The sequence below is a fragment of the Prorops nasuta genome, unplaced genomic scaffold (genome assembly GCF_024137725.1).
Source record: "Prorops nasuta isolate Cenicafe-Biocafe unplaced genomic scaffold, Cenicafe_Pnas_1.2 PNAS00004, whole genome shotgun sequence".
In the NCBI taxonomy this organism is placed as follows: domain Eukaryota; kingdom Metazoa; phylum Arthropoda; class Insecta; order Hymenoptera; family Bethylidae; genus Prorops; species Prorops nasuta.
Genome location: NW_027116801.1, coordinates 1,906,761 through 1,928,811, shown reverse-complemented (window position 1 = coordinate 1,928,811; position 22,051 = coordinate 1,906,761). Strand labels below are relative to the sequence as shown.

Here is a 22,051-nt window from a genome sequence, read left to right as displayed (position 1 = left end):
TTAATTTTCAGCGAGAAATTTGACCCAGCGATTTACGAAAATTTGCTGCAGAAAATTTGCAAACTCGAACTCTCGAAAAATTATCAAATTTTTGACGAAATATTCTTTACTTCGAAATCGATCGGAAAATCAATTTTCTTTCGAGACAGAATCAAGTTTTTCTATACTTTTCATAGCTAACGAAAGATTTCCATAACTGCGTGCAATTAAAACCGAAAGATTGTGGAATAACTCGAAAATCGAACAAATTTCCTACATCTCACGTGTCACGAACAATTTTCTGCGAGAAAGCCTTTCTCCTGCTAATGTGAAACCGATCTGTTCTTGCTTTCTTCATTCGCCTTTCTATTATAGTACCTTTTTCTCCGTCGTTCAATTTTCCAATTCCGTGTATAATATGTATATATATATATATATATATATATATATATATAATGCTTGGATTTCTCACCATTTGGAATTTCGCTGAATATACTGAGAACGCTTTTCGCAATTTTCCTACAATTTGATAAAGTTAGCAACGAATGCGTCGAGTTTTCTGGCAAAATTTCCGCTTACTCGATTCTAAACGTATTTTCTCGCAGAATCGGTACGAGCCCATTAACAATAATTATCATCTTTGATCCTTGCTTTAATGGGAGAAACGTGTTTCGATCATACGAACAAGACCGTTCGCTTTATAACACCGTTGCAATCTCACCTTTATCAATTTTCCGCAACTGCTCAAGGCAAATAAATGAACAAGAAAACTTTATACAAAAACGCTGAAGAAGAAACTGCTGTGAGTTATACTTCAATGGAATAAGATAGAGTGTTGAAGCTTGAGAGGAGAACCACTATGTTAATCACTCATTATTCTCATCGATTTATAAGCATTGGAAAAATCAAAATTGACACTGTACGCTTCAATGGACTGATAGGGCATCGAAGCTCGAGATGAGAACTACTGTGTTAATCGCTAATTATTCTCATCGATATATAAATACTGGCAAAATCAAAATCGTCACTGTATATACACTTTAATGGAATGATAGAACGTTAAAACTGGAAATGAGAACCACTGTATTAATCGCTAATTATTCTTATCGATATATAAACAGTGACAAAATCAAAATCGACACTGTACACTTCAATGGACTGATAGGGCATCGAAGCTCGAGATGAGAACCACTGTGTTAATCGCTAATTATTCTCATCGATATATAAACACTGGCAAAATTAAAATCGTCACTGTATATACACTTTAATGGAATGATAGAACGTTAAAACTCGAAATGAGAGCCACTGTATTAATCGCTAATTATTCTTATCGATATATAAACAGTGACAAAATCAAAATTGACACTGTACACTTCAATGGACTGATAGGGCATCGAAGCTCGAGATGAGAACCACTGTGTTAATCGCTAATTATTCTCATCGATATATAAACACTGGCAAAATCAAAATCGTCACTGTATATACACTTTAATGGAATGATAGAACGTTAAAACTCGAAATGAGAACCACTGTATTAATCGCTAATTATTCTTATCGATATATAAACAGTGGCAAAATCAAAATCGACACTGTACACTTCATTGGAATGACAGAGCATCGAAGCTCGAGATGAGAACCACTGTGTTAATCGCTAATTATCCTCATCTATATATATATAAACACTGGCAAAATCAAAATCGTCGCTATATAAACCTGTAACGTCAGCTGGGATCATTGGGAGTGTCAAAGGCTCCCATTTTTCCTCGTTCGATGACGAAATATCCCAGTCGAAACTCGTCGTTAAACCAGATGAATATGCATGCATGTTGGAGGAATTCCTAGAATCTCCCTCTGCGAAACGCACAAAACCGACCAGTTTTTCCTTATCGCGTTCATTTCGATCCAATCAATTCCCCATGAACTCGATAATTTTGCGCTGCTCTCGTACAAACTCGAGTATCGTACCAATTGACAAATTTCCACGGTGCTGCGCATTTTTTCAGCAAGGATCTTCACTGATTACGCAGTTTTCAGGAAACGCGTAAACGTAAGCATTAAACACGAGGCATATATAGGTTTATTGTTTATTTATTTCTTCCGTTGTTTTTATGCACAGAAATGTTACGTATCGAGAGTTATCGCACGAAGGCGAGAAGCGAATTGTCGTAAACAGCTTTTACGACCCTGAGGTCCTTTCTCCGATTCCTTTTTATTGCCACAATAATGGACAACGAATACGTTCAAAAATATTTGCATTAGCGTCAACCTCCAATTACCCAACCTTTTTTCTGCGCTTAATAAAAAAGTCCCAGTGGTTCTTTCTTTTTCAGGCCGGTGTTACTCATTTTTGCATCAGGACACTTTGCCTCTTCTCTTCAGGGACAGTTTTATGCCGTACCGAGTCGTCCCGTGAAACATTCGAATTAATCTTGGACGATTTGGGTTCCGATGTCCAGAATACACCAGCTTTGCATCACACGCGACGAGCTCGGCGGATTAAATCATGTTAATTCGCAATTTGCAAACTCGATGGATAAAAAATCATCTTTGATATAAATAAACACGTGTTTTGCCTTTTAGCGCGATAACATCATCGTGCAGTAAAGGCTGAGGAGGCTGAAAAAATTAAGGGAAAGAAGAAAAGGACTGTGAACATTTTTTTAGAAAAATACTTTTTATTTATCGAGGACGAAAATAGTTTTTTATTATTCAACTGAAATCCATAAACATAGTTATAGTTTCCAATATGACAGACCTTGTTTTTTTCTTGTTGCAAAAACTGCAATTACAATAGAATTTTAAAAATTGAACTATATATATGTACGCTGGTATAAAAACAGTTGCAAAGAAATTTGACGAATATACTCGTCGAGTAGAAAATTTTCAAAGATCTCGAAATAATCTTTCGACTTGGTCCCGATTCAATCTAAATCCGATAAAATCCAACATCGATCGCTTCTTCGCGAATTCCAAGTAAAAGCTGGCTCGATATTTTTGCTTGAAATTAGATGTGCGAGTTAAGATAGGAACGGTTTACGTAATTCTTTATATCTTGCGTTGCGGTGTTTTCATTTTATAGACGACGAGAAAAATATTCCACTTTGACGTCCATGACCGCTTGATGAAGTTCATTCGTTGGCTTTATTAGCTATAGCGGGTCGTCCATAAGAAGAGTTATAAGCGTCACAGAGTCACAACTCACAGTTGCCTGGCCGGTCGCGTGCCAAGGTCAATCAAGACTCCAGGACACGTGACACTCTTCGAGGATTCGATGAGTCCTGTAAGGAGAACAGGCAATTTTTACTTTTTTCTTTATCAAATTTCATATTGGACATTGCACTACAGAGTGAAACGATATACTCGTGTATTTTTTTAATGTTGCTGTTTTACAGGGTTGCGAGGTGCGAACAGAGGGGATGGAAGTATTTTACTCGACCTTATTACAAGAACACGCGGTTTAAATATTAAACAGCGTGACAATTAAGCATAAAAAATTTTGCACTACAAGGTGAAACGATATACTAGTATATTTCCTTAATGTTACTGTTTTACAGGGTTGCGAGATGCAAATAGGGAATGGAAGAGTTTCACTCGACCTTATTACAAGAACACTCGCTTTTAATATTGAACAACGTGACAATTAAGCATACTGCCAGACAAAATTTCTAAATTTTCATTGATTCAACTTTTTCTAATATGAATAGAATTCTACTTTGATTCAATAATTATTATCCCTTCTCTTCATCTTTCACCCTCTATTTTATTAAGCAATGCACAAGCACATATACACCTTTGTACATAAATCTAAAAATTAAATCGAATCCATTTTTATCGTCCATGCAAAAAGCAAAAATTTATCATTTATATAGTTAATAAAAAATTATTATTAAAGAGCGATAGAGGTTTGCACGAGGGTCTTTAAAGAGGCAATTTTCAAACATCACCTGTTTCGACATTTTCCTTCAGCTGGAAGCACTCTCGGCGTTTGATTCGCGCTTTGCGTTCCACTTCAAGTTCTTTAAGAGTTCCGTTGATCAACAGGTTGGCGACCTCGCGTGACCCACGCGAATCCGTTGGTACTCGGTGATAGTTTCGTCGGGTGAGATTCTGGAAGACGGAAAGTTCCTCTCGGTCAGTCGATAAGGCAGCTTGGCACCTGTCGTTCCATTCTGTGGATAGGATGGCAAAGCTTCCAGCAAACGAGGTGGATTTTTCTTCAAGGTCGTTGCGAATTTGCTCGCAGAATTATTATCTTCCAACAACCATCCACCAATTGGCAGTCGACACGTCGACTGACGCTGCAGAATTTTGTTGCTAATCTCACCGCTCCCCAATACAGGTGTACTACTCTGAAGATTCAAAGCGTTCAACTGTAGATTTCCCAGTGGCAAATTTTCCTCCGATCCTCCGGATTTGCTGATCCTGCTACCAGGTTCTAGAATCACCAGAGAATAAATTACGAGTCAGCGCCTTAAGTTCATTGACACGACTTGAGCATTAATTTTCCAAGCTTTACCAAAGGTTTTTGCTTCGCGAACGTGGGCCAAAATGGCGTTCAGTCGGTTCCTTTTGAAATAAGTGTCGACTATGTCGGAATTCTTGCCGTCGACCTTGAAGATGGGCTCGGGGTCGTCGCTATCCTCGTTCTTTTGTTTTTTCTCATCGTCCATGGTGTCGTTGTTGTTGCTGTTATTATTGTTATCGAGGTCTGGTTTGGAGTTGAGTCCCCGGACGAAGATGGTGTTATCCCTGACGGTGAGGGTAGCAGGTGGGAGGGGGATCCGAGGGGCCACATCCGGAAGTCTCCAGCGGCCTAGTTCGTCGCACCAGGTGGCTGCTGACCTGACGGCCGAGACGTCGCGAAACGGACAGCCAGGCTTCAAGTGTGGGACCATCGCGTCGCACAATTGGGACATCAGTAATTCTCTCCTTAACAAGTCACGACGCTCCGCGTCCCACGATGCCTGCAGATCCGCGGCTTCAGCCTCCAATTGCTTGGCCCGACGCGCCATCCTCTTGAGGGCGTCCTCCGTTGACCTTGAACACGAAAAACCATCTCATTTCTGAGTTTATGATCATCGTATACTACAAAAATAATAATTCGTAAACCTTGAAGAATGTTTATCGAGGAATTAACATACAATTTACATTCTTATTCATATACGTTAAATAAAAATATTTAGCAGTGGATCTTCAAGTTTATCCTCCAGGTTCAAGATACCATACTAAAGTACGATCAATCGATACAAAAGAGCCGAACCTTAACTGTCCGTAAACTTGGAAGACCGAGGACTCCTGACTGCCAGCTTCGAGGGCTCCTGCGAGGGCTTCCAGTCTTTTCCTCCTCCTCTCCCTCCTCTTCCTAAGCTCCTCGTTACCCAGAGCCTCCCCACCAATGGTGAGCTTCTCCAAACGCCTGAGAACTTCCTGTTTGGCGGCTTCCCGCTTTCTCCGACGTCTCTCGGCCCGTTCCTCATCCACCTCGTCCAACTTCACGGTCTCCTTCGGTCCTCCACTATTCTTCTCGCTATCCACCACGTCCAGACCCAAAACGTAACGAGCTCGCAGAGCCTCGAGTTCCTCGCGAAGTTTCTGCGCCGACAAATTCGAATCCTCGCATTCCTGCTTCAGCCTGGTCACTTCTTCCTCGTACTGTCTCTCCCGGAGCTTCTCATCGACCCCTTCGTCTTCCGGTCTACCGGCGTCCAGGAAGAAAGTCGATTGGTCACTGGACTCCAGCAATTTCCTCAATCGTTGCAGCTCCACTTGGTACTGGCGCAGGAGGGCGTCTTTCGGATCCTCGTTCACTATTGGCTTATTTTTTATACAACGAGCACGAGCCGCGTACCGAAGGGTACTCAAAGTCTCCTCGGCGTCTACGTCGCTAGGACTTATGCAGGCTATCATCAAGGTCCTGGCGTTACCCCCTAAACTGTCCCGTAAGAGCCTGGTGAGTTTGCTGTCTCTGTAAAATATTCAAAAGAATCTTTATTTTTTTTTTGACGAAGAACTTGATTTTTTTTGCTTCGTGTCATCCAAAGAAGCACATGATGCAAATTTCAACATTTGGAAATTCTTGGACCGCAACTTTGTCTCATAGTTGATAAAAAATTAATTTTTTAGTTTTGAAAGAATTGAAATGGCGTTGATTGTTCGTATGAAAATTACTGAGACATTTCTGAAGGAGTAATATGGCGGATACCTGTAAGGTACGTGGCGGCCATTGCCAGCAGCAAGAGCACTTATGACGTTCCCCAGTGCGGATAAACTCAGGTTGATACTCGCTGCTTCCTTGAGACGTTCTCCAGTTGCTCCTGTTCTACCCTGCCTTTCAGATCCAGCGAGGTCCACCAGATGAAGTCTGCCCCTTCTAATCGCACTCCCTCGTTTATCATCGTCGTTTATCGCTATAGCCTCCAGGGCCAACGTGAGAACAGCGTGACTCCTAGAGCTCTCCGCGTTCATCTTCGTCGCTGCAGCAGCTCTTCTCCTGTCCCCCTGCTCCACCAACTTGGCACACTCGGCAGCGTTCTTCACGGTCATCTCTTTCAACCCCCCGGCTACGTAAGTCCCTGATAACATATATCGTTTAATTAGAAATTAAGAGATTATAATTGTTTGAAAACTTCCTTATTGTAATCGACGCAAAAATAAATAAAACCATTTAATTAAAAATGAAGAGATTAAAATTCTGAAATTATATTAAATCCAAAATCGACCAAACACGAGTAAGCTCAACGTAATACCACGAGTAGAGTCCTCTTTCAAGGCCAACAGCGACTCCCCGTCCTGCAGAAGGTCGCGCAGTCTCTCGTTGTAGATCTCCAGGTAGCTGAGGATGGCCAGATACCTGGTCTCCGAGCTGGCCGTGGAGGTGGCTTCGAAGAGGTGTTCCAGCGTCTTCTCGACGAAGCCCCTCATCGTGAAGGACTTCCCACATCCGGTCTGACCGTACGCAAAGACGGTGCTATTGTAGCCATCCAGCACAGCCTCCACCACCACGGAACCAACGTCCTCGTAGACCGATTCTGTCGAGGACTCCGACCCGAAGGCAGCGTCGAATTGGTAGACCTTGCCTCCCGTGCCACCGGAACTCTCGAGGGTGCAGCATTTCGACAGAGGATCGATCGACACCACGTTCTGCGAATCAAAAATTTCGAGCTCTCTTCAGGTTTGCTCTTTTCCCCACCCCCTTTCACGGCCGACCCCGGCGAATCCTCCGCGAGACACGCGAAAGCTTCGAAAAGCTCTGTTAATATTGGTTCGTCGACGAGTGCCAACACCGTGTGCTTCTCAACGATCATCGATCTTGTTCTCCTAAGCAAAAACTATCCACCAACGATATTATCCTGTGAAAAGTACGCTTCGACACGATAGGCGACATTTCGAGGTCGAGTTAAGGTCGTGCGTACACTCGTCACAGCTTTTTTCCTTCTTTCGCTTAATTCGCTTTAATTGCATCCTATGTACATATATAAACATGAAAATATCAAGACTGTGCGCGAAGAGAAGAAAAATCCAGTTGAATATAGAGGACGATGATATATAGTCTCATCGAGTATGAAACACGAGCTATCAACGCTTCAACACGCGACAAGTGTTTTCCTTAGGATCTCATTTCGTATTACAGCAGCCAATAATCGATCTATCGATTATACCGAAACTGTCGTGCCGAAGATTCATTTTTCTTTGCTTCTCGGGGCGAGAGAGATTCGAAGCTCATATATATATATATATATATATATATACAGGTTACGTATAAAAGAAATATCGATTACCAACGCGTTGCAATTATGAGAAATGTTTCATTGAAAATTTGTAATATAACGAGAGAGTTTACCTTCCTCTCCAGTGACTCACACACACACGAGTACCGATAGTAGGTATTTTTCAGTGAAAAGAGCTTCCTCGAACGTATGAAAATTGCAGTCATTGATCGATTGCGATACGATTTTAAAGAATGCCCTATTGCCGATATTTTCTTCATAATTCAACCAGGTTGCATCATCGTAATCCATTACGTTGCGTACTTTCGATATATATATATATATATAACTCGATGATAGCTTTTTATTCCATACCATATGTACATTCTATATATATATATATAGTTATCAAATATTGTGCAGTAGACTACTGGAAGCCATCGGTAAGTATGGAGAATGTCGCAAGCAATGTCGCGTAATTGTTTGCCTACTTCGTCATCGATGCACACGAAACGTTATACTAGAAACCTCTATTATCGTAACCGTGAAAACTGGCGAGCATCTATAGATTTCACACGCTCGTGTTTTATTTACATTTACGAAAATATCTATAGGCTATTCAAAGGGGTCTTGTGTATGTAGGAATGCCAAACGAAAAAAATGCAGATAGGAGAGGAAATTTTGAGATAAAAATTCTTAGAAAATTGTCATATCTAAGTTTTACCTAAAAACTTATTGATCGTCAAAGAGATTCCTTCTTTCGAAATACTCTATTAGTCAATGATTTATATACTAACGATGTATACAGTTAATAGAGTTGAATATCCGAATCGTTCAACCTATAGAAAATTTCCAAGCAAAGAATTTTTAAAATTTATTGAATTTCTTAATAAATTGAAAACAAGTTTAACGATTTATGAATCTTATTCGTGTCTTTCTACTTCTTTCACTATGTTGCGATTGAATACTGAGAAACCTTCCGTCTCAAAACAAACATTCGAGTCGTGTTTTGATTCGTGTCTTTGTGTCAAAGGACAGAATGGTAGATACATTTTTGGTACTAGTAATCTTTGTTCTACAAAATGTTATACTGTTGTGACGTTTAAGAAAATAAACTTTTACTACGCGTGACGTCAGCTTTTTCATTGATACATCTTACACGATATATGTTATACGCATTCCAACACAGTAACAGTAAACTGGAAATTTGTAGTGGTGCACATGCATACTATCAGTGCCATCTATCGGTAAATTTTCTCTTTTTCTGCAACTTTTTTCAAATATATGTGTACAGTTACATATTCTCACCTCATTGATATCGTGCTGGTACGTACACATGGGAAGTAGAGGCTGCACATACCAGTGTAAACCATTGAAGTGAGAAAAAGTAACTGTGTATATATTCCCAATATACGTACCAACACAATAACAATTGAATAAGAATGTGTAATCGTATAAGTATACGAAAAAAGTTCATGAAAAATAACAACATACATATACATACATCGATAAATAGTATCGATAATATACACATACACAACTATACATTTTCACCTCAATATTAATATCAGTGCACATAGGACAAATTCCCATTGACATTCTTCATTTTTAAATACAATAATCAATAATTATTTCCAACAATTTTTGCCTCATAAATAAATAAAAATAAATTGTACCACACATGCTTCATATTTATTTGTTCATTTTAACCGAGATTCGACGGTCTGTTATTACCCCTCACGTATATATACATATATATATACAAAGGCCATAGAATGTAGCTACGACTTTGCTTCTATGGATATTCTCATTATATACGTCAGTGCATAAACTATTTAACGAACGTGAGGACGCACTTATGCCTATCCGTCGCAAGCAAATCCAGGGCTGAATTCTAGAGGTCAATATTACGACTTTCAATAACATTAGTTCCAACTGTCTCAACTTGGAAAAATTTCGGAGCAACAGAGACGCGATTAAAAAAAGCTGACTAACCACGCGATGATTAATTGTTGCTAGAAATACGAGGTTAGTTTTGTTCGTGGAATAGAATATAGTACATATATAGGTCATATTTGTTAAATGCCCTGCAATATGTTATACATATACACATATGATTTTAATCGGTGCACAGTCAGCGTTTACCCAGTTTTTTCGAAACATCGTCACTATGCAACGTGACGTGACAGAAATCATTAAGGCTCTGGAAGATTATTTTTTAAAAATCGATCCCAAAACGAAAGCCTCGATTTTTGAAAATATCGTCTCGTTCGAAATTCAAAGATTTCTTCTCAGAAATAAACAATAATAAATCGCTTCGTAAGAAAATTAATCGCACCGTAGAAAATCTTAAGGATCGTGCAGCTACGCTCTGATAATCATTTCCAACGGTTATAATGATTCGATGATTAAGATACGTTGACTCTCTTTGACGAATGGTAATATCGAGTGGAAAACTGTCGGAGAATTGTTTTTACGAGGAATTTTGAGGAAAAAGTGGCTTTTCCGCGGAAAAGATGATATTTTTTCGAAAATCCTAGAAAAAAGCCTCGCGTTTCCGGGATGTAGGAGTGCACGGAGTTTTATGCCTCGTGTAAGGCAACGACGCATAGATAACACCGTGTCACGGGTGGCTCACACTCGCACGAAAGAGAATACGTACGTAAACTATGCATCCCTGTACACGTACGAGTTGTTATCGATGGAACGGAATATGTGCCGAATCGATACCAGCCATGGCTAGACTTTCCCACCTTTTCTCACATTTCCCACTCTGACAATACACTCAACCTTTTATCTCCCGCAGTTTTAACAAACTCTTATAGCAGCTTTGGCAGAAAACGCCAATCTCCAGCCATCCACGTGCAATTTCCAAGATTTCAATTGTCACCGAATAGATTTTACAATTCGATAGATTTCATTTACGTCATTCTATTGCTTTTGTAATTTATATTTGTCTTTTTCTATTTCACATCGCGTTCCATTTTTATGTATAGTTAACTATAGCCAAATGTGCTAAATTAGGATTTTTTTAATAAATGCAAGACAAAATTTTCTCTGCCATTTTACGTTTTGTCCTCTTATCGAAAAGATTGTTAAAAATTAAAAATTGTTTGTTTCGAGGTACGTTCTGTCAAAGTCTGACAAATAGAAGAAGATTGGTGGATTGATCTACCAATAACAACTGTTTTTAGTGAATTTTAATTTTTATTCTTTGATAAATTTTTGTATAAACGATTCAAGAATTTTTTCTTATAATTATATACACTATTCAAATGTATTGCTCATAATTAAACAGCCACCCGGTATAAAATTGTAGCTCGAACGTTAACCGAGCTTCAATGAAATATTACAAAAGTTTGATTGAATCGTATCTTGTAAAATATTGAAATAGCTCTTCGGGAGTACTTTTTAGTTTCATAATTGATGAGGGATTCGCGTCGATCAATTGGGAATTACGCGAGACCTATTCAGGCTGATTCACCAGGATGCAGAGGGAAACGTTATCGTTCGAGCATACGCGATTCCTATAGAGATAATTTCAAATGTCAAGCGTTTACATATTGATCAACGAAACGTAAAAGGATCGTGTAAAAAGCAGCGATTGAGAAACTCCACGTAAGGACGTCGTGCGACCAATATCCAACGTAACATTAATCTCCCAATAACTTTTCTGCAGTGCTTTTGCACAATTGAGTAAAAAATATGTTGAAATATTCGATAATGTGGAGAAAAAAAATTGCATTAATTAGCAAACGTTTACTAGTGGACAAACTATATATAATAAATTATTGCAAAAATTGGCAAATGTTCTTCGAAATGGCAAATAATACACCAGCTCGCGTGATGGAAAATCGAACGATTCAAAATTCGCCTATGAACACGCTTCAACGATACTACTAATTACCGATCAAAAATTGCATTAATTGGCAAATGTTCTTCAAAATGGTAAATAATACACAAGCTCGCGTGATGGAAAATCGAACGATTCAAATTTCGCCTACGAACACGCTTCAACGATACTAATCACCGATCAAACGACGCACCTCGTAACCTGGTAATTTCTTAAATTGCGTTTCTTTAATTCGCGCGATTTTATAGTCGTATGACGAAAATAATGAAAAAGCTTGATAGAAAAAGTGAAAAAAATGAGCAAAAGAACAGAAGCAAATTACTAGGCGTTTTACGGTATAATAAATATTGTTTTTATGGGCGTTGTGGATGGAAAGAGTGGGGAGTTAATTATTAATTCACAGAGAGGTGCAATTTATCTTATCAGTGTGCAAGTTTCAATTGTGGAAAAGCGATTTGGTGCAGCTGCGACGTCTTCAGTTTCTACTGCAGTGCAGAGCCTCTCGCCGGTACACACAAAGCTGTTTCTACTTGGGCGATCCCGTCCGAACCTACCCGACATCCTTGCTGCATCTCCCGATTCGACATGGGCCGGCATCTCACGGCCACTTTCACAGACTCGCTCATCTAAAAATAATATTAACGAGTTAACCTCCAACCTTCTTTCAAAATTGAAATAAATCATCCTTATCAATTTTTATTGCTGTCTGTGATGTTGATCATTGCTCGAACTAGCTCGTTGAATAATAATAATAATAATTGATTGTCCAATCTTCAAAATCTCTGTTTTTTTTCTTTCAATTTCTGTCTCCGTTGACTCGAGCGGAATAAAAGTGTAATATTGAATAATTTTTGTTAGATCAGCGCGACTGACCGAATCGGACATTAATCGGGGGAAGACGCGAATTAATTATTTATTATTTAGAGGGAAGAATGGACGTCAAGAGGGGTTTTCAAAGATTTGGTGGTAAACAGTGCTTTATCGATTCGAACCATGTCATTTGTGAATTTATTAATCGAACCACTCGACGAGCTCTCGTTGAAGCCCAAGTTGCGATGACCTTGAGCCTATGAAATATAGAATCATCGATAGTGTGGTTAGTGGGCCACTGGTTCAGCCACGAGTCCCTAAAATTGTTAGTCTCCTTCGCATCGCGTGAGTGCATCGTTTAATTCTGCCATCAATTTTGCTTTCCGAGACGTGCCAAATTTTCAATCCTTATTCCTATTTTTTATTCGAATATTTTTTTGCTATAGGCTCCCCCCCCCCTTTGCATTATCAATAATTTAAAATAATATTCGCGATGAAATCTCTAATTGCCGTGTAAAAAGTGATTAGAATCGACACAGTTATACAAATATATTTGTATCTGACCTATATCTAGGCGCCACTATACTGTTTTTGCTTAACGATTCCTGTGACGAATCATGCATGGCCGATAAATTTTTTGATCATACACGTTGTCCTGTGTGTATGACTGTACACGAGCAAAAGGTTTCTTGTTTTTCTTTCAGTAAAGAATTAATCGATGGTAGGTGTATATGTGTGTGTGTGTGCCGTGAAATATATTTCCGTGATTTCCGCGTTAAATAGATTAATTTCAAAGATACGTGTTAAATAAGAAGCGTGACCCAAAAACGTGGGGCAAGTTTGACCTATCAAGGACTCCACCCTCTAAAATAATGAATTTGGAAAAATAGATTTTAAGAATAATAAAAGAAAAATTGTCGAGTTATCATATTTGTTAATATTCAATTTTTAATCGTATCACTAGAAATAATAAGTTGTGGTTTAACGGTATTTTAGGGTAATAAGAGTGCGCAACCATTTCTAGTCAATATTACTTACTGTGCCGTTAAACGCGTCTTCTTTCTATTCATAGAAAATCTTTTCTCTTGTCATTGACAAAAAGAGAGGTCGGGGACTTTAACGGGGGTTCGGTAACAAGTGTGAGAAAAAACGCGCAGTGCGCGGATTGGCGTGTTTTTACAGACTGACGAGAGTAGTTCTCGCAGTAGCCTGCAAGGCATCGCAAAATCCAACGTCGTGTCTGAAGTTTCACGGCGAGGCAGAGCGCAAGTCAAGCGCACATAGCTAACTCGTATATAATACGTTCATACGTGTTGTCCTGTGCCCTGTTTCTTTTCCCAGTTCGAAAAAGCTGCGCCTTTTGCGCACGCGTAAGTCATTGTTTTGTAGACTCCCTTCGGATCAATTCGGGAACTCTCGGCTGGTTTCGCCTTTTTACAAAAAACTTTCAAGAAAGTAGCCCGATCCGCTTTTCCGAAGATTCCCGATAGTTTAGCGAGAGGTAAAGTCATATGCTTCTTACGTTAAAACGATGCAAATTGTTTGATTTCAATTATATTTATACATTTGTAATTGCAATCACGTAACGCATGCATGTTTACTCGGTTGGTAACTTTAACTCTCTCCTGTCTCTCGTCCTACGAGATTCGTGGAAATTTTTCTAAAAGATTCAAACTGATTGTTGCAAAAAATGAATGTCGCTGATTTAAAGTCGGCAGACGATGTGAAGGAATTTCTGGAGAATCTTCTCACCGAGTATCAATTTGGTTGTTACAACGAAAAGAATGCTGAGGGTAAGTATTTCAGTTTCTGTATAACAAGTTCCTAACCTAACTTTTGTTTCTCTTATAATTTTTGTGCGAAGCGTGTCATTTATTGGGAGATTACAAGTCGGAAATTGAACAGAAGTATCAAGAAGCCGCTGAAATATATAAGAAGAACTGCCACGAGTTTAATTTTGCACGGAGTTGCACAAAATACGGAGGTTATCTTTCGGTTGGTAAGTAGGTGTAAAAAAAACGAGTATATACAAACCTGCTTATCGAGTGATCATCGTTATTCCAACCATTAGATGGCGCCACCGACTAGCAGCAAAATTGCACTGGCGATACGAGACCTTTCTGAACAATTGAATTCTCTTTTAAATTTACGCGATAAACGTTGTTAAACAAAATGATTATTTAATTAATTTATTAATCAGATAATATCACAAGCTACAAATATTTTTCTCTAATTTCACATTTTTATCAATTGTTAATAGGTAGAGCTGGCAAAGTAGATGTGCCTACTGGATTTCAATACATGAAAAAAGGCTGCGAATTGAATGACGACTCAGGGTGTTTCCAGGCTGGAGTAGTTGCTCTATCGGATAGGGACAATGGTGTAAAGGATGAAGCAGAACGAGTAAAGGAAGGCGTCAAATTTTTTGAGAAATGTTGTTATGAATTCAATAATGATCGAGGTTGTTTTCAGTTATCAGAAATTTATTTGCATGGCGTAGAACCCCACATTCAAGCAACTCCCGAAAAAGCTTTGAAGATTTCCGAAAATTGCTGCGAGTTAGGAAATGCGTATGCTTGTAGAAATCTGGCTGTGATGTACAGAGATGGTTACGGCGTACCGACAGACAAAAAAATGTTTAAGAAATACAAAGAACGCGCTATGGACTTGGTGAAACAAGCTCAAGCGTTAAGACGAGAAACGATTTTTCTTCAGAAAAAAAGCTAATGATCAGCTTTGTCTAACAATAATATATTAACTTTATGTTACTTCTTATAATTAATTTCATCGAGTAACTCGAACATTAGTACATTGTTTAAAAAATAAATAAGCATTATAAATATTTGTCACTGTTTCTCTAACGGATCCAGAATAATATTCGTGCAATTAAAAATAGTTTTGCCAGATTAATACAAATTTAAATTAAAAAAAGGAAGATATAAAAGGCAAAGAAATTTCACAAAGTTAAATACGTTGGTGTTGCGCCTTTTCAATTTATCTAGTCCCACTCTTTCGAGCTCTCAACTTTCTCTATTCTATCCCTTCTCCACTCAGGTCAGTTTCATCTACAAACGCGTAAAACTCTTGTAAGCATTCGCAAAGAAATTCCAGTAACGAAAAGTTGTTATGTGTATATAAGAAGTTGAACCTGTGTTACACATGGAAGGTGGGGGAGGTCCGAATTGATAAAGTTTTATGTAAAAGTACGAAACAGAAAATTTTTTGAGATAAATAATGAAAGTTTGGCAAAAATGATACTTACGTGTATACAAAGAAAAAATTTATGAGCTTTATACTGAAGCAGAACCTAATAAAAAGAAAACAACATAAAAGACAATAATAAATTATTAATTTATCAGATATATTTTAAGACAAGCGTGGTAAAAATATACAAGAGCTTTAATTGACACAAACTTTCAGATTTTCAAATATTTGATTGCTTTTGACCCAAATCAATGAATTTGGGCCATATTTACATTTGACCTATTTTCTTCACATTATCTCAACATTATTGAAACAACTGTTCATTACCCTCTTGTCTATTTCTTCTCGTTAATAGAACATCAATCAATTTTCATAAAAAAAATTTTTCCATTATTTTCTCCATTCCCCTATCAAACCACGAACCTACTCGAATCGAACAATACTCGTTGCAAAATCTATTAGTACAATTGTTCAATACTTCTTACCTCGACCTTTACATCCCATCCCCTTTTAACTCCGTTCTTGGCCCTTTCGATACTTTTCAAACTACTTTCTCCATTCCCTCGTGATCTCAAGAACCTAACGAGAGTCTCGCGTTACACGACGTATATGATAATAACTACCGGTATAATTCTTTATTACCTCACATCTCATTCTTTATTTCTGCCCCCTCTTGACACCAATTCTGCCCCTTCCAATTCATTTTCCACTGCCATCTCTCCATTCTCCGCTGTCCCACGACTCCCACGAGCACTTGGAGCCACGTTTCAGGCTGCGAGAAATATTTGCCACTGGCCAGAAGACCACCAGAGTCCACCATGAAGTGCTGCCTGATTCTCGTCCTCGCCGCTATCAGCTGCCAAGCATTTCTGGTAAGAAATTTTTTCTCTCTTTCCTTCCCGTTCACGCGAGCCAACGCTCTCCTTAAGATTTTCTCATCGCCCATTAAAAACGAGTTTACAATGCTCACACCCAATTTTAAACTCCCACGTATATCCTCGACACGAATATCACTGCTCATTGCATCGATCGAAACACTGCAAATGCAAAAGTTTTATTTCCATAAAAAATATTCCTCGTCCATGTACAAACCTTATGAAATTTATTATTTATTTTATTAATTTTTCTATAATATTACAAAACGTTGCAAAGTAAATTCGACTAAACGAATGAATTTATTGAAAAAGAATTTATTATAATTATGCGAATTTGTTATAGAAACAAAGTATCTCATACGTGTGCAATAAAGCGACTAGGAATTTTTATATAAAAATAAAACTTTAGAATTTGCAGTGATGTTAACTCAAATCTTATCAATTGCAATTTCCTCTTATCTTTCCAATTGTATCAATGCCAGACTTTTTTCAACAAAAATCCTCGATGATCATACTGTAATTGTTTCTTAAATTTTCGTTAAGACTATAAATGTTATAAAATAATTAAGATGGTTCATCAACGAGCTACGCTACGAGATTAATTGAAATCCTGATATGCCTAGAGATTTGATCGCTCAGACCCGAGATATTTGCTTGAATCCTGATATGTAGCTCAGGGTCGCGTATCCCTTAATTTCTTTAATGTATTCTGACGTATTATTTGCGTGGTTGCAGGCAGCTGGCGTAGAAGTAAAGAAATCTCCGGTGACCGTGGACGTCTACTACGAGTCACTATGCGGTGACAGTATGAATTTCATCAAGAGACAACTTACACCATCCTATCCAAAACTCAAGGACTACGTCAAGGTCAACTTCATCCCCTACGGTAAAGCAACAGTAAGCCACTGGTAACCTCTGGTATGTACCCGCTGTACAATAATTTCTTGTTCAATTTACGTCAAAGAAATCCCGGGAAATTAACTCATTTTTTCCACATGAATAAATAACAATTAACGAAAATATTGCAAGTACGTAATTAATTTAATAAAAATTCTCGAAGCTTCATCGTCGAATTCATTGATCCTCGTGCATTTTTTTCGTTATCATGGTTCTCCAGTGTCGTTGAATTCTGTTAACGAGACACGTTCTAAAGCTAAAACGACACACGAGATTGTATTGTTCCATTAGAAGCCTCATCTTCGATCTGCGCAGGTCAATTTCAGCAACTGATATACAAGAAGAGTCTTTTTAACAAATTTATCAATAATTTTAATTTTATACTTCTGTTTGAAATTGTACGAATGCCAAATAATGTGGAAAATATTGGAAGAGTATTTTTGAGGGATCAGATACAATAATAATAATGATAAAAAGATGAGAGAAGAGGCAATAAATTAATCGACTAATTTGAATATAGCACACGAAGGATCAAGAAACCGCGCGGTCCCTGGGTCTTCTCGTGTCAGCATGGATCCGAAGAATGTCATGGAAACAAAGCTCAAGCCTGCGCTATCAACGAGATACAATCTTTGGAAAACCCAGTTGACCAAGAACGATTAGCAGTCGAACTGGTTCGGTTGTGCAATATTGAGCAGTAGATACCCACCAACCGCAATACCGCAGGTATCGAGGAATTACCCGCTATTAATTTTTTTTTAAGGACACGTTAAGTACGTTGCAAGAAGAAGACGAGTCGAGAAATATTCATTAAATCATTCAGCGATTTGCGAAGGACGGTGCATCAGCACCGGACAATCGCAATTAATCTTTTGCAAATAAAAACCTCTTGAGGATTGGCTTATGCCAATTAAATTGTTTAATAATTCGCGAAGGTTTTTCGTCAAAGTGCAATCTTCGAGTTATTAATTCGATTGAGATGTTTTTTTTTCATGTATTTTGAATGAAAACTTGGAAATTCATTTTTGCAGTGCGCTCAGACGGTTGGCCTTAACCAAGAGGCTCAGAAGAGAATCACTCAGTGCTTGGACGGGCCACAGGGTGATGATTTGCTGGCAAAATACGGCGATCGGACTCGAGAACTCCAACCTCAAATCTCCTTCGTTCCAACAGTCGTTATCAACGGGGTGAGTAATATTTTTGCTAATGTTTTTTTTTTAATAGAATAATGTTTAATATTTCTTTTATTTCCAGGAATACTCGCGCAAGAATCAAAACGCAGCTCTTCGCAATTTCTTCAGCCTGATCTGCAAGAATCTTCCTCAAGACGGACGACCATCCGATTGTCCAGCAAATTAAAATAAAGATATAAAGATTTTGGTAAAGAAGAGACCTTGTGATTTGCTGGTTATTAATTTCACCTGTAGGGTGATGGCAAAAGTAGATGTAATTGTAATACACCAGTTTTTTATAATATGCACAAATTATCATTGTAAAGGAAGAATTATATAATTATCAAACTATGATGATTTATTTAACAATTTTTTTTATTTGGTTGAAATGAAATAATTTTTTAAATGGAAGGTATTTGCTTGCGAGAAGACGACCACGTGTAACGCTAAATTGTATTTGAGCAAAGAGTGTAAAGTGTACAGATATATTTAGTGAATTGAACGTTTTATGGGGATATTAATGCATTTTTTCAGCACAAACTGTTTATTATCTCATATACAATTTTTATTTTTGCCTACTTCTATTTAACAATCTCCTATTAGGTCACGAACTTTCAGCCACGATACGAGCCACACGTTGAGATCAATTTTACCAGCAACGATCAGAAAAACATCATAATCTGTCCAGTGTATCACTCATGATGTCCTATATAATTATATATCAATTGCCATTTTCTTTGTCAAGTTTTCCTGATAAAGATACACGTTTTATTTTGCACCCATTTCATGAATAAAAATTAAATGTATGTTTTTCTTGAAACTAAAATCTTAATTCTCATTGAAAGCAAAATTATTTGAATTCAAAATTGTTGTTGAAGAAAACTGATATTATTTTCAGTTGATATTGATAGTTTTCATTACAGCTGATCAGCAGCAAGGATTTTCGAATTTATTTAATTGCATAATAAGTTAAAAAGTGTTGAGAAATAATATATTTAATAATTTATTCATAAATTATAGCTGATTATTATGAATTTTTATCTTTAAAATCTTCGTGACAATAACTTTGCAGTGCTTTGATAAAATTGGCTTGATCGATTGGTTCAGGAGTAAAATCAATCACTGGCGCGAGCACGGTGGAAGAAAAGAAAGTAGTTCATCCAGAGTTTGATGGTCAAACTTGTGTTTTCAACGCGGAAACATTATACTAGAAAATGTACATTTCCAAACTCTAACAGCCAATTTTTTCCAACACTAATCAAATTATAGCAATCAGCAATTAGTTTAAACTGTTCTGTAAAAATTTAGCAAAAATCAATCGATTATCCAAATGCAAAAATATCCCAAAATAAATTTAAAAATGTTAAATTACGTAAAAGAGGTAAATGAGAATATTCAAATGTAGAGAATCCGCCACTTTAAAAGTCCTAAAGCACAGTTTACTACATTGTTACGTATACAAAATATATAATCATGAGATATGCTAAACTATTATTTTATTTCGTGAAAAAAAAAACTTTCAAAATTACACGTGTAAAGATTTTATTTACACATTTTAACAGTATGTTTATTTATAGACGTGAATATACATATAATTATTATCTACACCTATTAGGCCACGTGCCTACACATAATTTTAAGTTACCTATCAGACTACATTAAATATATGCATATAATTTGTCATCGAAGATCAGAAGAAATCAGAATTTATCCACTCCACCATGAAGCTCTACTTAATCGTTGTTCTTGGAATTATCTACTGCCATCATTTTTAGTAAGAATTATATTTTCCTTTTCACATTGTTATATTTGTTATTTTTTATAGCATCCACATCACCAGCCAACGATTACTATACTAATTTTTAATATCAAAATACAAATCTGTGTGATAATCACCTGACACTATGAATCTCAACCTTCAAACATAATATTAATTCACATCTAACGTAATTCTTTTATGAATTGCAAGAAAAAACAATTTTTATAAATTTTTGTATCACTAAAATAGATAAATACTGTTTATCATGGATTGAAATTTAAACTAAATTTTAAACACGTTTGTTTTATAGTTACCATATTTACTTAAATCACGATAGGGCACATTTTAGATCTGTTTCTAATATGTCATTATTTTAATTTATTGTAACAAATCATTTGCTTGGTTGCAGACAGCCAGTGATGTGGCAGAGATACCTCCTTTGAACATTGATATCTACTACGATGTATTGAGCAATAGGAGTAGAGATTTCTTCAAGGAACAGTTTCTAACATCTTTTAATGATGTCAAGGATTACGTCAAAATAAATTTCATCCCCTACCAACAATATTTGGTAAATCATAAGATATACCACTACTATTTACGAAATATATATATTTAAATTTAATTTCTTACTTGCTGTATAATCTTCTTGTTGAGGGACCAAAATGGCCACTTATACAAAAATATAAAAAGTTTATTTTTTTAACATATCTGTAACTATAATTGAAAAAATCAGTTTCTCGTTAAATCTCTAAAACGTGTTTTTATAAATGGTAACTATATAACACTTGCAAGAAAGTTTATTTTAATTTTCATTGCAGAATGCGAGCAAGATAGAATCTTCCTGTCCGGACGTAAAAGTCGGATGCTTCGTAGGCGAGTTTCATGCCTGCGTTGCTGATCAAGTAGACCTCCATTGGAACAGAGATAGCCAAGTGTTAATAACCGCGAATCTGTTTGATTGCGCGATGAGGTCTACTTTAACAGCTGATCAGTTTTACAAGGTAAGGAGAAATTAATCGAGATTTTTTGTCTTCAACATCTTTCTTACAATAATTAATTATTGGTAGTGCGCTTACTCAGCCGGTATGGACAGGGGCATCACAAAAGGCATACAAAATTGCGTGGAATTGGGCCTGGGAAAAACTACACTTGGCAGGTTTCACGATAAAATGGTTGCTGTGAATGCAACAATCGTTAACAACCCAACCATCGTTGTTAATGGGGTGAGTCACGTGATGAGTCATTAAAAAGTAATTTTTTGCATTAAACATACTTGAAATTCCCTTACCTGCTCCAACACTAGGTGTACTCGAGGGACAATCATAGAATAGGACGTTCGAATTTTTTCAAAATGATCTGTGATAATGTGCATCCTAGTCGTCGACCACAAAAATGTTCAAGCGACTAAAGCTTGGGTTAAATGCTAAAATCACGAAGGACCTTAGCCCGGATAAAATTTTCAAGAATGAAATAAATGAAGATATGAGCAAAATTTGATTTATACCTTCAATACTAACGAGAATGAACGTTTTCACACTTGTAAAAGATTTGGAGAGTTTTAAACTATCAACCACAAGAATATATATAGTTATACTGTAAAATATGATAAGAAAATTGGATAATGGAGATGGATGAGTGTTTTATGAAATATGACATATATTCTTAGAAGAATGAATAAAGTAATTAACACACAACAGACATGTGCTTTTAATTACTTCCTCTCACCTAATATATAGTGCACTCTCAGTTCATAAACTGAAAAATGATTAGACTCCTTACAAGGTACTGAGATA

At 37.1% G+C, this 22,051-nt stretch overlaps 4 protein-coding genes across 7 annotated transcripts; 3 read left to right on the top strand and 1 right to left on the bottom strand.

Moving 5' to 3' along the window:
* Positions 1–2,662: 2,662 nt before the first annotated feature.
* On the bottom strand, positions 2,663–16,273 carry LOC136772355 (osmotic avoidance abnormal protein 3-like). Of its 4 annotated transcripts, none has more exons than XM_066725281.1 (10): positions 16,195–16,273; positions 16,038–16,131; positions 14,383–14,464; positions 12,093–12,164; positions 6,726–7,119; positions 6,182–6,551; positions 5,240–5,944; positions 4,496–5,016; positions 3,924–4,414; positions 2,663–3,257 (listed from the first exon to the last, which is right to left on the bottom strand). In XM_066725281.1, the coding sequence occupies exons 4-9, from the start codon at positions 12,162–12,164 to the stop codon at positions 4,014–4,016; spliced, it is 2,463 nt and encodes an 820-aa protein (XP_066581378.1). In that variant the 5' UTR covers positions 14,383–14,464; positions 16,038–16,131; positions 16,195–16,273; the 3' UTR covers positions 2,663–3,257; positions 3,924–4,013. The 4 variants fall into 4 exon arrangements, with proteins under 4 accessions (XP_066581378.1, XP_066581377.1, XP_066581376.1 ...); XM_066725280.1 differs by lacking the exon at positions 16,195–16,273 and adding an exon at positions 15,611–15,655 and having other exon boundaries at positions 14,383–14,468; positions 16,038–16,151; XM_066725279.1 differs by lacking the exons at positions 16,038–16,131; positions 16,195–16,273 and adding an exon at positions 15,611–15,657.
* On the top strand, positions 13,558–15,192 carry LOC136772357 (cytochrome c oxidase assembly factor 7 homolog). Its single transcript, XM_066725283.1, has 3 exons — positions 13,558–14,141; positions 14,213–14,347; positions 14,609–15,192. Exons 1-3 carry the CDS (start codon positions 14,039–14,041, stop codon positions 15,073–15,075), a joined length of 705 nt encoding a protein of 234 aa, XP_066581380.1. The 5' UTR covers positions 13,558–14,038; the 3' UTR covers positions 15,076–15,192.
* Positions 16,274–16,289: 16 nt separating the features above from the next.
* LOC136772717 (GILT-like protein 1) lies at positions 16,290–18,704 on the top strand. The gene is given in 7 exon segments (XM_066725845.1): positions 16,290–16,424; positions 17,163–17,324; positions 17,845–17,868; positions 17,870–18,001; positions 18,003–18,050; positions 18,356–18,511; positions 18,579–18,704. Coding segments are annotated over 7 exon segments (681 nt in total). The 5' UTR covers positions 16,290–16,370; the 3' UTR covers positions 18,684–18,704.
* Positions 18,698–21,932, top strand: LOC136772356 (uncharacterized). Its single transcript, XM_066725282.1, has 5 exons — positions 18,698–20,270; positions 20,665–20,826; positions 21,077–21,259; positions 21,326–21,481; positions 21,562–21,932. Exons 1-5 carry the CDS (start codon positions 20,163–20,165, stop codon positions 21,664–21,666), a joined length of 714 nt encoding a protein of 237 aa, XP_066581379.1. The 5' UTR covers positions 18,698–20,162; the 3' UTR covers positions 21,667–21,932.
* Positions 21,933–22,051: the final 119 nt, after the last annotated feature.